Raw genomic sequence first — 14,731 nt, forward strand, 5'->3', positions numbered from 1 at the left:
TTCCGGTTCTGCAAAGAAAAATCCCAAATTAATCATCTTTTACTGTCAGATTATTAATCAATAACCAGTTTGCACATGTTGATGATCAAACATTCACTAAATACTGAATTTTAACAACTAAAGCAGTAAAATTATTTATGTTTAGTTAATATTGTTTAAAACTGGTTTATGTGGTTAAATGAAAACCTGCAGAATGTGACAAACCTTTAATCTGGTTAAATAATTAGAGCAAATGATCAGTAATATAATCGTTATCTGCAGCCACAGTGTATGTAAATATATGAGCCTTAGAGGATCAGAGGAACTGACAGATTTAAAATCTGCATCATTTTAATTAACATATTTTCAGGCTTTTCTCTCTGGAACGAAGCAGCAGATTGAAACCGTCAGTCCCTCAATCTGTCGCTCAGAGAAAAGATTCAACCGTTTGTCCAATATTATGAAGACAAACATAAAAAGTCATAAAATGTGCAGCTACAGCTCAGAAAACAAAAAAATAATGAACATCGCAAACTCCAATAATCAATAATAAAATTGATAATCAACATTTGATAGAGACTGATTATCCAAGTAAGTTTGTAGAAAGTTGAGTGGAAGGACAAAATGTACCACCACGCTGTCGGGCTAAGTCTGTTCCAGAATGTGGAGTAGTTTCATCAGGACCTCCAGACTGACACTCTATGTGTTATAGATCTATGTATCAGATGAGCTTAATTATTAATTATTCTAATTATTTCAGATGCATCTGTTTCCTAATTGTCATCAGTTAAAATTAAAAACCCTGATTTTCCTTAAATTAGCATTCAAGAAGTAATTTTGCCATGAAACCCATCAGTTTGCTGCTGGACGTGACGTCCAGGCGTACCGGCGCGTTCGGGTCGCTGCTGTTTGGATCCGTCCAGGTCCTCCAGGTTGACGTAAACGTTTTCTTCTTCTGGCTCCATCAGCGCCGCTCCGTCCTTCAGACCGACCCGCTGGTCTGTTTCAGACATCTGATCAAGCAGCAGCTGACCCACCAGGTTTCTGTTCCTCTAACTCTGGAACCACAAGCTTCAAATTCTGACATTTACACTAAATGTATCATCGTTTTGGTTCAGAGCAGATTCCAGGTTCAAGTTTGATTATTTTTCATTTCTTTATTCAACAAAACCTGTTCTACACTCCGCTGGTGACAAAATTATTCATTTAAATTGACTGTCTGTGATTTCTGCTTGGCTGCCTAATCAATTTCCAAGATGTTATTATTAATAATAATAATAATAATAATGTAATTACTATTAATAATAATAACACATAAATAAGCAGAGTTAGCACTTTATAAGCACTATGACAATAAAGTTCACGGAAGATATTTTATCTTTTATGAATCAAACGCTGTTGAATGTTCACCACATCCGTCATTCTAACTCCTGACTCTCCACCAGGGGGCGTGACTGAGTGACATGCGTCATTGGAAACAATTCAGCTGCAGTACCAGCGCTCATCCCAAAGGGGGCAGCACCGAGACGGTTTTAGGCGACATTTTGTAGAATTAAACTAATTTATAAAATAAAAAGTCAGAATACACGCAGAAACAAAAATAAATAAATTTAAACATTTTATCTGAAAAAATTTGGCTTGGGGTTTAAATTTAGACCCAACCTGAATTACCAAGGAGACGACTTGTCCAGGGAGAACCAGCCTCTCGCCCAGATCGGCACCAGCACCCTGCTGACCAAATGAATGAATGAATGAATGAAAGGATGTACGGACAGACGGACCACGGAGACATTTTGTCCTTTGAGACAAAACCTGGCAACTGCAAGAAGGCAGTTTGCATCTATTTGTTTCTAAATTCACTTTTGGGACAGAAACTCAGTTTCCAAACCTTCCAGGATGTCAGTAAAGAGATTTTAACTTCTTTTTCCTTCGTCTGGAAGCTGGTCGATGCTGAAGCAGCCTGACTGGACGCTCGTTTGTTGGCTGCAGAAACAGAAACTTCCTGACTGTAGGAGCAGAAACAACGAATCCCACAAAAAATACTTTTATTCGTAAATTCAGTCTCAGTTCTGCACAAATTTCATTCGTCACAGACAAATATGAGAAATGTAGAAGCTGAAAGCAAATCTTCAGTGCAAATATTGGTGATTATTGGTCATTTGCTTCACTTCAGTCATTTCAATAAAATTTTAACTTGTTCCTTTTTGAAGGTAAAGTGACTCATTTCCTTCATGTCCCTGACTGAGGACTTGGAGCTTTTTAATAACAAAAAACTACAAAAACATTTTAGTTTCAGACATTTGGTATTTTCAGTTTAAGTTACAAAAACATAATATTTCTTAATAAACCATAAAATCACTTTAGAATCATTAAAATCATCATCCTGAGTCTTCAGTTTGAATCTCCAACCGGCATAATTTGAAGCAGGAACTCAGAATTAGTCCTAGTCAAAGTCCTGACAGGTCTAGTAAACATAGTCCAGCATGATGTGTGCGCGTGGATACCTGGGATACAGAGAAGTCCAGCCTGGAATCCGCTGGAGCAGCTCGTCATCCCAGTTAGACTTCCAGATGTTCCTGACCAACCAGAACAAACATCTGGCTGCCAGGTAGAGCGCTCCGGCTTTCAGGACGAGTTTCAGGAACCAGGAGAATCCACCGCCGCCGCCTTTACCATAGCTGCCTCTAGATCCAGATCCATACCCGGATCCATACCCGGATCCATAACTGGATCCATAATTGGATCCATACCCATAACTGGATCTTATCCAATAATCTTCATCATAATCTTCATCATAATCTGCAGAAAGAAAATCAGAAAAAGTCAAATCTGTGCTCAGCCTCAGAAATATAAATATATCCACTCTGGTTTTTATTGTCACATTCATACAATTAAAGTTAATCAAATGAATCAAGTTTCACAAATTAACTGCTTATGGTTAAAAAAAAAACAGGAACAAAATGTAAATGAATCGCTTTCCTCACATTCTCTAAAGTAAAGGATTAAATTCCTGTTCAACTGGATTTAGCGCTTTAGCATTAGCACAACTAATGCATAGTTAGTGGTAGCTGCCACTGCATTCATTCATCCATGCATCTATTGGTGGGAAAACTTCCGCTAATGTGCTAATAGCAGAGCTAACATCCTCTACCCACAATGCAGTGCAGCAAATGACATTCATTCTCTACCAAGAACATTAAATTGGTTGTGCTACATGTGTCATAGTGGACGTAAACATGAATTTAGCGCTTTAGCATTAGCTTATGCTAAATATCAAGTTGGTAAAACTCTTTAGCATTAGCTTTTGCTAAATATGTTGAAATAGTACTTTAATATTAACAGAACTAATATTAATGACTAGCGGTTTTTTGCTAGCGCAGCTGGCTTTATGGTTAGCGGCGCCTCCACTGGGTGACCTCTGCCTCGTTTCTGTAAATCTCTATAAAATGTGAAAACTGATCCAGTGGAACTCATGTTTACCTCGGTTCGGATCCGACCAGCTGGGGCGCCAGGAAAGTTCCCTCTGAGGTTTCGGTTTCTTGCTGCTTTTCTTCTTCTTCTTCTTCTTCTGCAGCGGAGTGTAACACACCAGGCTCCCGCTGCCGTCTGTGTTCGTGCTGGAGCAGAACCGGTCCAGGTCCAACTGGCGACTGAAGGCCTGAGAGAAGAACCCGGTCGGGTCGTTCTGCATCATGCTCAGCATCATCTGGACCGATGGGTCCGGCGCGTCCTGGAGCATCTCTACGTCGTCATAGTAACCCATCTGCGTGAGGAGGGAGCTGAGGTCCAGCTGCGGGTTCTGCAGAAGTCGGATCAGTTGTGAGCTGACCTCGTGAGTTCCGTCGGATCGGAACCGTCCAACATCGGCGTCGTCGTGTTCTGTGACGTAGACCTTGTTGACCAGCCGGGTCTTCACCTGGTAACTGATGATGATGCGGTCGCTGTTGGAGACGCCGTCCGCCCCCAGGTTCTCCCGGACGAACGCCGGCAGGTCGGCGGACTGCGGGTAGGACTGGACGTTCAGGTTCCCGACCACGAAGTAAACCAGCTGGAGGGAGCAGAGAGGGAGTGGACCCGACCTCTGAACGAGACCGGCCGCCGCAGCACATCAAATGAACGGTTTGAAATATTTACAATCAAACTTTTTTTTAAAGATTTTTAAGTATTTGTCTGTTTTCAGACAAACCTGATTGTCTTTGCTTAGAAGTGAAGTTTTTAGAGGAGACTTATTAGGAAAGTTTTTTTTCTTCCATTTTTAGTTTGTACTGTTCTAAAAACCCAAAACATCCTGATGTTTGATAATAAATTTATGTTTTTTAGTATCTGGAAAATGAGCCGTTTCAAAAACCTCCAGATATTAATATCACAAATCAACAGGCATTGCCATGTTACCTAGCAACCCCAGCAAAGCCCAGCCCGTTGCCTAGCAACGCCAGTAAAACCCAGCTGTTGACCTCCAGCAGATAGGTCAGCTGGTTTTACCGCTGTACAATGGCTGCTGGAAAACACAAGTGTTTTGTTGACTTAGCATCCAGAAACCACTTGCTTCATTCTTGTTAATTGTGCAGGAGGCTCCACTTCTGCTTGTCATAGAAGTATGGCTGTATGATTTATGGTCTGTTTGCAGCCATTTTCAGTGTAAACACTGAGCTGGGGGGGCGGGGCCAGCAGCAGTCGATTTGCATTTAAAGTGACAGAGACTCAACTAGCAGAACTCAGCAGATTGAAATATCATCTAAAAATTATTTTGTGCAAAAAGTGTAATGAAGATGTTTTGTAGCCCATAGATCTATTATGATAAATGAGCTATTATCTACTGATGTGAACATTTCTGCTGCATTCAGTGTATTTCAGTATTATTCTGTTACTTTATTCTGCAGGTAGAGGTAGAAGTAGAAGGGACCCCTGGCCTGGTGCTTTGACTCTTCTTGTCTCTGCTGGATGCAGCCACTGCTGAGCTTTGCTTCTATTAGCAACACGCTGAGCTGCACCACATATCGGATTGCAGCCGTCACTCCGAGGACAGCTTGGAGGCAATATTTAGCAGGATATAATATGTCATATGCTTTACGTTCCTGCCATCGATGCTCTCTGGCTATAAGAACAGGCTGGAGCTCATGGTGTAGCAATAGACAAAGAACAGGGTCTAGAAAAAAAGGCATTCTTCATCACAGTTAAATATTTTCCTGAAATCGTGCAGATGGACCAGTCCAAGTACTTCAGGCTTTTTATCAAAGTGGAGCCACTAAAGACGTTCCTGCTCCTGCTTTTAAAGATTTACTAAAAAATCATCTGGAGCTCAAATTCTGTCATTTTCAGCTCAGTGACTAGTTTCTTCTTTTCAGTCAGTGAAAGCAGCGGATGTAAACGGCAACACTCTTCAGTCTGGATGCCGTTACTGAGGGAAGAAGCCGTCTAACATTAACCTGAGTTCAGCCAATGAGGCCTGCAGACGTTATGGACGGAGAAGTACGGAGCGCTGCTGACCTGCCTGGTGCTCTTCTTCTTCTTGGGTTTGTGGAGAACAGGCAGAAGTTCCTCCATGTTCCCAAACCTGTGGAAGCCGTAGGCCCCGTTCTCCGGCTGACACCCCGACACCAGCTGACAACCGGAGGGACATGTTTACACGCCGCTTCGTTAGCAGGACGGAGGCAGAGCGGAGCGCTTCACCAACCTTCATGACGTCCGCAGAGTGGTCCGGTTCAAAGGTCACGCAGTGGTTGGAGAACCAAAACAGCAGCTGGAGGCCGTGGCGAGGAAAAGGACGACCGAAGCCAGACGTGTCCAGGTGGTCGAGGGTGTGGATCTGCCACAGAACCATGGCGGCGCCAACATGGACGCCAACGCTGAAGATTCCTGAGGAAAACATGACAGAAAGGAACAGGAACAATTCATCACCACCTTCAGGCCGTCAGCCTGACCAAAAACAACCAACAAATTCAACTGGAAAATACTAAACATTTAATTTTATTAAGGAGCCCAGTTTTATTTAACCTTTTATACAAATATCATTTATACAAATATCATTCTTTTAATTTAGCCAGTTTTCTTTAGACGAACATTTCTTTTGGACATGGAGTTATTCGTTGCGACTCAGGTCGGCTCTTTCCAGATTGTCTCATTTATTCAACCCAGAATCAGTTATTCGTGTTGCCATGTTGGATCATCCAGCTGTGTCCACAATTCAAACATTAACTGTTTATGTGAGGTAAGTTTAAAGAATCTGGAGAGAACATGTAAAGACCCCAGGCTGGGATTTGAACCCAGAACCTTGTTGCATCGATGCGTTAAAAACTCACGTTTGAAAGCATCACTTCATCTCCTGTAAACATCGTTCCTGTCATTTTGGCCAAAATAATTCTGCTTTAACAGTTTAAATTAGCTTCTTTTATTATTATACTGTTATTTATCATATTTTGTTTAATAAACAGTGTTTCTATTAAAATACGGTTTGTTAAACTGTACTTTAATCACCGTGATTTATGCATTTCCTCTTCATATAACTTGCAGATTGTCTGAGTAAAATGACCAAATAATGGCAAAAGTGGACAAATATTATTGAGTCTGATTTTACATTTTTACCCAAACATTTCTCAGAGACTGAAGTGCATTGTTTTCCTGTTGTCATCATATAATCCAGATACAGCTTTAATAATTTAAATGTTTATCATCTTAAAATAAAGAATAAATGAACGCATATATCCGTTAAAGAAGAGAGCAGAGCCTCCTACAGAAGATTAAACCGCCTGTCAGGCTGTTTTACCGTCTGTTTTTCTGTCTGTGTTGTCAGATCTTCTCAAGTTCCGTCCTGCTTCCTTGTTTTCCAGCAGAGGTGACGCCCCTGCAGCGCCCGACGTCAGATACGACGTCAGATACGTGCTCGTTCACGTCGGTTCCAAACGCGCGTTCAAGTGTGACGGCGTCCCTGCTGCGTCAGTCACGCGCCTCCTCGCTCCCGATGCTCTCCTTTTCCCAACAACCAGAAGATAGATGTTTCGATTTCAGGTGAGCTTTAACCTTGAGAATCGGTTCCGGTCCGGTTCTGGGCGGGAAGTCTGGGGCCTTAGGAAGGTGTTGAGGGGGAATCTGGCCTGATCGGGCTTTAAATGTCCTCCATTCCCTTTTGTTTGGTCCTCAATGCGACCTGCGGCCTGTGAAGCAGCGCGCTTTCCTGCTGGCTTCATGCGGAGTGACGGCGTGCGTTCTCCGGTGCCATGGCCCAGAGCGGACCGGTGGTTTTATGGGTCAGCCTGTGTTATAACGGGCCAGATTCTGATAGTGGCCGTGACGCCGCTAGAAGGAGCTGGTTTCATAAAGTTTTCCGTCTCCGGTTCAAAGCGTGATGTAACGGCAGTGTTAGCTTAGAGGCTAACTGGTCCTGGAGGCTGTCAGGGGGTCCAGGACGGCTCCTGCTGGGTTTTATCCTGCTTTAGTTGTTTTAAAAATCAAAACCTATACCGGCTCTTAACCTCAGATAAATCAGTACATTTAATATATGCTCCATGTTCTAACAGGGATGGAAAGTGCAGTCTTTCAGAGCCGGTGTCCTGCTTGATCTCCAGGTTCAACACCTGAATTCAAAATGTGACTCAGAGCTCTGCAGAACCTGCTGAGGTTCGGATTCAGACTTTAGTTCAGGTGTGTTGGTGCAGAAATGTCTAGGACCTGCAGGACACCTGGTGTGGAGGTTTAAATCACAGAAAATAAAGTTCTTCAGGTTTCAATGTCAACAGGTTTGCTGCTGTCAGGAAGGTTCTGGTTTAATTCTGACTGGAGTCGTTGCTTAGATATTAACATCTGACCCAAACCGAACAATCATTCATCAGTTGGTATGATCAGGAACCAATAAACTGATCAGGAACCATAACACCGATCAGGAACCAATAAACCGATCAGGAACCAATAAACCGATCAGGAACCAGAACACCGATCAGGAACCAATAAACCGATCAGGAACCAGAACACCGATCAGGAACCAATAAACCGATCAGGAACCAATACACCGATCAGGAACCAATAAACCGATCAGGAACCAGAACACCGATCAGGAACCAATAAACCGATCAGGAACCATAACACCGATCAGGAACCAATAAACCGATCAGGAACCAGAACACCGATCAGGAACCAATAAACCGATCAGGAACCAGAACACCGATCAGGAACCAATAAACCGATCAGGAACCAGAACACCGATCAGGAACCAATAAACCGATCAGGAACCATAACACCGATCAGGAACCAATACACCGATCAGGAACCAATAAACCGATCAGGAACCAGAACACCGATCAGGAACCAATAAACCGATCAGGAACCAATAAACCGATCAGGAACCAGAACCCCAGTGTGTCCATCCGGCCAGTTTGACCTCAGAAAGGAGACGGACTGAAGCCTCTTTCTGAATGACAGTTTCATGGTTTTAAAAGACGAAGATGAAACTGTTTGGACACAATTGGAGTAAAAATGTTTCCAAACATGACATAAGCTAATGATGAGCATGGTGGTGGCAGCATCATGCTGAGGATCTGATGCTTCCAGAAGCTGCTGTTTAGACACGGTTTTATGTTCCAGGAGGAAAAGAAGCTGAAACGCATCCGGACCTGGAAAATATCTTATTGGACGCATGAAACCTGGAATAATTGATCATATTGGCAAATCCTAATATGACCTAATCAAGTATTATTGGTATTAATGTTGGTTTCAAACAAACAGTAAATTCAGATGGAAAGTCGTCCAACCAGCGACTGGAAACATTCATGAATTCATTATTTCTTTGGTGGTTTTGTAGCAACGTTTCTTTCGTTCTGCTGCTTTGTGTGAATGTTGAGCTGCTGATGTGACAAACGGCTGCTGGTCTGAAGAATCAGGTTTCAAATTATTAAAGTTTAGATGCACAAACCGTAAAATTCCCCTGAAAGCAGCTCCAGTGTTGAGGCTCTGATGATAAAACGTTTAGTTTTATATTCTGAATGTCAAAATATCTGATGTTTTACCAGATTTTATAAATTATCATGTTTATTAAACAAAACGGAGTCATTCATTATAACATTTCATCATATTCAGCAGCTTTAATTACCTCGAGTTTTAATTACTGCTGAGTATTATTGAAGCATAAACCGATCATTAATGTATCGGTTATTGATCTGATATTGATCAGGCTGCTGGAAACGAGACAACATGATGAGTCTGCAGATGATTAAACTGTTTACCTGAAAAATGACTGATATTAAACATGATGTCAAATAATAATAGTAAATAATTAATAATGACAGTAAAATATTGATAAAGCAGAATTGTGTATTGAACGATGATGTCACTGGGCTCGGTTCGGTCCAGAACCCGGCGCTGACGGACCAGCAGAACCTCAGAGGCTGAAACATGGAAAGAATTTGTTTACCTGGCAGGAGAAAATAAACGAATCTCTAAACTAAAAGGTTGTTTTTCATGTTAAAGACAAACAAAGATTAATATCAAACAAAAACAAACAATAAGTAAAAACAGAGGAAATCAGTGACATCATTGATCAATACCAATAAATCGACATATATCAGATTTAGATGTATTTATTTAGAATTTTGAGCTTTTATTTTGATTCTGTAACAAAATCCAGTGAATCGATTTTAGTTGTTTTTTGTTTCTTTGTTGTTTTTTTAGTTGACTTGGATGTAAATGAAACTGTAAAATGTGATACTGGTAAAAAAAATCATGTCGTCTTTAAACAAACCGATAAATCATGACGAATCCGGTGAAACCAGCATGAAGGTCAAAGGTCGATAAATCGTCCCAGAAATTAAGATGAAGGAAAATATGTATCGCTATTTGTTTTTAAGTCACATAAAAATAATGGCATAATAATAAAAAAACAGATTTTCAAAGATCAATAAACTTTAAATTCTAATAAACTTTTAACACTGAAACTAGAAAACATTTAAAACATTTAAAACAACAAATAAAATAAAACCTTTAACCCAAAACACCAGACGGAAACTTTTATCATCCAACTACGAGGAAAACGGTAAAAACAATAAATCATCTCATTTTAATTCATCATTGATTGATTGATTGATTGATTATTGCGACAGGTCTCATGGTCGGTTTTAGATGATAAGATTACAGCGATGTCAGATTAATCTGCTGACGGTTTTGACCAGATTATGAGGATGAACGATAATCCAGGTTCTTCTTCTGCTTCCAGTCCCTGGATGACGACTGTACGCTGGAGGAAGAGGACGATGGGCTGATCGAGGACGAAGACGAGATCGACCAGTTCAATGACGACACGTTTGGAGCCGGCGCCATCGGTGAGCAGGCGCCGCTTTCTTCTTCTCCTCCTCCTAATCTGTTCTGGGATTAAAGCTGCTCTGTGTCTCCAGATGACGACTGGCAGGAGGAGCACAAGCGCCTGGCGGAGCTGGATGAGCGGGACGGGCTGGGCGCCGGGCGGGGCCTGGGGGGCGGAGACTCCTCCCCAGGCCCCGCCCCCGCCGCCGCGGGTCGGCTGCCTCCGCTCGGCTTCTCCTCTGGGCCGCCGGGTCAAGGTGGGTTTGGACCGCCGGCGTTCCTGAGAGCGGACCGCTCCGGGTTCTGATGCGTTCCCGTCTGTCTGTCTCTGCAGACGAGCGGTCGGGAGGCGGCGACCTGGCCGAGTCTCTGGCCCGCTTCATTCTGGACGCCGACCCGGCCATCGCCGGCGTCGGAGCGGCAGAGAGGCCCGGTCCGGCTCCCGGGTCGGCCGGGCCGGTTCTGTCCGCGCCGCGGGGCCCGGACCAGCCCAGAGTCCTGCAGCAGCCCGCCTCCATCCCCCACAAACACCAGCTGCCCCCCGGACCCCCCGCCTCAGGTGAGCAGGTCACCTGCTGACGTGTCACTTCCTGTTTGGATGCTGTCTGAGCTGAGATGTTTGTCCCGCAGGCCTGGCCGCCGCCTCCGTGCTCAGCTACCAGCAGCAGCAGCACCTCCTGCGCAGAGGAGCCGCTCCCATGGGCCAGGTCCGTTCCTCGGTTTCCCCCACGCCGAAGTGGAGCAGCATCACCTGAAGCTGCGTTTCCGCTACAAACACGATGCTCTGTGTTCGGCTAACATCGAAAAAACACAATTTCATAATTACAGAGTTTCTATTTAATACGAAAACTAAAATCTCACATGAATGAGTTTATTCACAACATTAAACATTAAGGAACAGGCGGCGCCTTCCACTTCCTGTCGTGGTCTTCTTCATGGTTTCCACCAGCAGCAACATCCTGTTGATCACATGACTCATGATGTTTCCATGGAGATTTGCCAAATGAAATCATCGCAGCAGCAGAACCTGCTGATTATCCTTTTGATGAATCAACTTTAGATCAGGAAACTTCAAATGAACGTCTGAACTCTGTCCAAACTGCGCTTCGTTTTCTACTAAACGTCAGTTTCACTTTTTGCGTGAAACTCGGTCCAGTGAAGGTTCCGGTTCCGGTTCTGCTCTGCGGTTTGGATCTTTTTCCCGTTTTAGTCGCCGTGTTTCCATCCTCATGTTTCTCATGCTGGTTTTGAAGCGTCGCCTTGGAAACAGTCGATGGAAAGATTCAGTAACTTTCACAGTTTTTACTTGAGGCTGTTAGTTAGCAGGTTTAGGTGAATCGTGGAGGCCGCAGCTGTTTCCTGAGCCGATCCTCCAGGAAGCAGCAGCGTCCTGCTGAAGGTCGCTGTGAAGGTCACCGGATCTGACCTCTAGCTCTAACTTTCCCACTTCGCCTCCACAGATGAACTCTCACAGCATCTGGGACAACAGCATGGGCTTCGGGCCGGTCAGCATCACGCCGGGACTCATCACACACATGGAGGTGAGAGAAACGCCGTTCTCCTTCCAGAACCCGACCAGAACCAGAACCGGGCCTGAGCTCCATCTTCTGCTCCGTCCTCAGGACAGTCCACTCATGTCCATCATCAAGGAGGTGGGGCTTCCGAAGCGCCCGCCTCAGGGGAGGAGCGACGAAGGTCACGACCTGTCGGAGAGGGCCCCGCCCCCCCGCTCCTCCTCTCCTGTGATTGGCTCTCCTCCGGTGAGGGCGGTGCCTATCGGGACGCCGCCCAAACACGCGCTGAGCCTGAACCATCAGGTGAGCCGCAGCGACGGACGGACAGACAAACCGTAGCGTGTTCCTCTGAGTCTCCAGCTGTGTGTGTGTGTGTGTGTGTGTGTGTGTGTGTGTGTGTGTGTGTGTGTGTGTGTGTGTGTGTGTGTGTGTGTGTGTGTGTGTGTGTGTGTGTGTGTGTGTAGATCCACCACCCCACGGCGGTCCATGTCAGAGCCCCGGTCCAGCACCGGTTCCCCGCTCCGTTCCCTGAGCGCCTGTCCCCCAACACGCTGCTCAACTTAGCCGTGAGTCGTCCCGCCTGCTGCCGGTTCCGGTCCTGATGTGGAGAGCTGACCCGTTGTCTTGGTTCTGACCCGTTGTTTTTTCTTGCTCTGTTCAGAACTCTCCGCTGTGCCGCGGTCCGTTCCCTCCCAGAGTCGGCCCGGTTCTGTCTCAGCTCCAACGGGCTCAGCTGCTCAACTCCCAGGTCGGTACCACAGAATCCAGCCGAACAGGTTTGGTTCCGGGTCCAGGACAGAACCAAGCACTGGTTCTGATCCAGCTTTCATTTCCAGTTCTACCAGAGAACCCCATAAGAACCCGGTTTAAAGGTTCTGACCCACAAACGCAGCATGTTTCCTTTTCTTTGGTTAAGAAAACCATCAGAACCGGGATGATCCGTTCTCTGGTTCTGGTTCTACTCAGAGCTGAGATTTCAGGTTTCTCTGATTCCTTCTGGAACCGTTCAGCTTTTAGTTCTGATCCAGAACCGGATCCTGGAGAATGACGGATCCGGACTAACTTGTGGATCACAGGAAGTTCTGGTTCTGGTCGGTGGGAACATCAGAGTTCAGCCTGAAACCCGATAATTTATCCTCTAACTCAAAGCATTGCTGCAGAACCTGACGATGTTCTGCAGCTTCACCCGGGTCCGGGGTTCTGCTGCTTCCTGGTTGGTCACTTCCTGTTTGTACCTCAGAGTTCTGGCTCCTGATTGGACGGCTTGTTAGTAGCTGCAGCTCTATGAAACGTCCCGCCTCCGTCCACCAGGTGGCGGGTTTTCCTCGCGGCGGCCCCGGCCCCCCCCTGCTGGCCGGCGGCGGGTTCAGGCCCTTCTTCGGGGGCCCCCCTCCTCCTCACGGCCACAGGATGGGCCCCCCGCCGCCCCACGGCCTCCCCAACCACACGCCGCCCATCAGGCACAACACGACGCACCTCCACCCTCAGCACCGCCGCATGCTGACGCAGCGCATGCAGAGCCGCGGCGGGTGAGAGCATGCTAGCTCCGTAGCATCGTTAGCTGCTTTAGACGCTGCCGTTCTCAGAATCACCTGCTTGTTCTGCAGCGACCGGGTCAGAACTGGGCTGGACCGCCGCAGCCGGGACCCGTACAGCAACCTGATGAGCCAGAAGGAGAAGGAGTGGGTGACCAAGATCCAGATGATGCAGCTGCAGAGCACCGACCCGTACCTGGACGACTACTACTACCAGGTACACCCGCCGGGTCGCATGGCCTTTAACCCCAAACGGTTCTGGTCCTGCTCCACTTCGGATCACGGCAGCATGAAGGTCGTGACCTTTCAGTCCGTCTCCGTGTCCATCTGTCTCTCCGTCTCCCTGCAGAACTACTATGAGAAGATGGAGAAGCGTCAGGAGAAGGAGCGAGACAGCAGCAGCAGCAGGAAGGAGCACGCCACCAAGCTCATCACGCCGCAGGTGGCCAAGGTGGAGCACACCTACCGGCCAGGTGAGGGCCAGCAGGGACCGGCCGTGTCCCCTGTCCTCCCCGTCTCCTGACGTCCTGCGTGTCCCTCTGCAGTTCAGTTTGCAGGATCTCTGGGGAAGCTGACGGTGTCCAGCGTCAACAACCCGAGGAAGATGATCGACGCCGTGGTAACGACCCGCTCCGACGACGAGGTCGGTCCAAACGTCCGTCCAGGTGAGGACGTCCCTCCGCTGTGGCCTGTCCTGAGTCCTTCTGTCTGTCCTCCTGCAGGAGAAGAGGGAGAAGCAGGTGTGGAACAAGAGGCGCCAGGTGCTGTACACCGTGGAGAAGGTAGGGGGCGCTGCAGCACACAGACGCTCGGGTCCTCATCGCTTCCTGTAGCGTTTTAACGTGATGATGCAACAAAGACGCTCCAGATTTTACCGTATTAATGTGTCAATAATTAACGTTTACGATCAGATTCAGTTCATTTGAACCAGATTTGATCGTATCCTGCACACCTCGGTGAGAATCAATCAGGAATCAATAAGTTCTGATCAGCTCCATCCCTCAGATGTACAGTTTGCTGCTGGAGGTCCAGGACTTTGAGAAACGCTTCGTCCAAACGCCAGAGGAGGACAGAGACGCCCTGATGGAGCAACACAAGAGCAACACGGAGCAACTGAGCAACTCGCTGCAGGACGGGGACTGGGAGGACAGGTGGGACTGGGGGGACAGGTGGGACTGGGGGGACAGGTGGGACTGGGGGGACAGGTGGGACTGGGAGGACAGGTGGGACTAGGAGGACTGGGAGGACAGGTGGGACTGGGAGGACAGGTGGGACTGGGGGGACTGGGAGGACAGGTGGGACTGGGGGGACAGGTGGGACTAGGAGGACTGGGAGGACAGGTGGGACTGGGAGGACAGGTGGGACTGGGAGGACAGGTGGGACTGGGGGGACAGGTGGGACTGGGGGGACAGGTGGGAC

The 14,731-nt window shown here is 46.6% G+C and overlaps 3 protein-coding genes across 8 annotated transcripts in view; 1 reads left to right on the forward strand and 2 right to left on the reverse strand.

The window, feature by feature from the left end:
• The window catches only part of LOC103472310 (C-type lectin domain family 9 member A-like), a 182,306-nt gene extending 181,058 nt beyond the window's left edge, over positions 1-1,248 (reverse strand). Inside the window, exon 1 of the mRNA XM_081611815.1 lies at positions 866-1,248. Within this exon, the coding sequence (XP_081467941.1) occupies positions 866-992 (127 nt within the window). The 5' untranslated portion in view covers positions 993-1,248. The remainder of the gene's footprint in view (positions 1-865) is intronic.
• A 9-nt stretch (positions 1,249-1,257) lies between these two features.
• On the reverse strand, positions 1,258-6,829 carry LOC103472298 (uncharacterized). Of its 5 annotated transcripts, none has more exons than XM_017306623.2 (7): positions 6,743-6,829; positions 5,654-5,835; positions 5,467-5,580; positions 3,460-4,027; positions 2,484-2,778; positions 1,868-1,985; positions 1,258-1,710 (listed from the first exon to the last, which is right to left on the reverse strand). In XM_017306623.2, exons 2-7 carry the CDS (start codon positions 5,798-5,800, stop codon positions 1,537-1,539), a joined length of 1,416 nt encoding a protein of 471 aa, XP_017162112.2. In that variant the 5' UTR covers positions 5,801-5,835; positions 6,743-6,829; the 3' UTR covers positions 1,258-1,536. The 5 variants fall into 5 exon arrangements, with proteins under 5 accessions (XP_017162112.2, XP_008420048.3, XP_017162108.2 ...); XM_008421826.3 differs by having other exon boundaries at positions 2,484-2,766; positions 3,460-4,060; XM_017306619.2 differs by having other exon boundaries at positions 3,460-4,060.
• A 21-nt stretch (positions 6,830-6,850) lies between these two features.
• Positions 6,851-14,731, forward strand: part of patl1 (PAT1 homolog 1, processing body mRNA decay factor) — a 13,796-nt gene continuing 5,915 nt past the window's right edge. The window contains exons 1-16 of one of the 2 annotated variants that reach the window (XM_081611802.1): positions 6,851-6,984; positions 10,178-10,283; positions 10,356-10,409; positions 10,479-10,520; positions 10,598-10,822; positions 10,894-10,970; positions 11,724-11,804; positions 11,886-12,080; positions 12,242-12,343; positions 12,439-12,525; positions 13,089-13,306; positions 13,385-13,529; positions 13,662-13,785; positions 13,858-13,955; positions 14,035-14,094; positions 14,318-14,463. In XM_081611802.1, coding sequence (XP_081467928.1) covers positions 6,970-6,984; positions 10,178-10,283; positions 10,356-10,409; positions 10,479-10,520; positions 10,598-10,822; positions 10,894-10,970; positions 11,724-11,804; positions 11,886-12,080; positions 12,242-12,343; positions 12,439-12,525; positions 13,089-13,306; positions 13,385-13,529; positions 13,662-13,785; positions 13,858-13,955; positions 14,035-14,094; positions 14,318-14,463 — 1,775 coding nt within the window. In that variant the 5' untranslated portion in view covers positions 6,851-6,969. Of the gene's footprint in view, positions 6,985-10,177; positions 10,284-10,355; positions 10,521-10,597; positions 10,823-10,893; positions 10,971-11,723; positions 11,805-11,885; positions 12,081-12,241; positions 12,344-12,438; positions 12,526-13,088; positions 13,307-13,384; positions 13,530-13,661; positions 13,786-13,857; positions 13,956-14,034; positions 14,095-14,317; positions 14,464-14,731 lie in introns of both variants that reach the window. The other variant, XM_081611797.1, reaches the window with a different exon arrangement.

Source organism: Poecilia reticulata, chromosome 1 (genome assembly GCF_904066995.2).
Source record: "Poecilia reticulata chromosome 1, P_reticulata-male-v2, whole genome shotgun sequence".
NCBI lineage: Eukaryota > Metazoa > Chordata > Actinopteri > Cyprinodontiformes > Poeciliidae > Poecilia > Poecilia reticulata.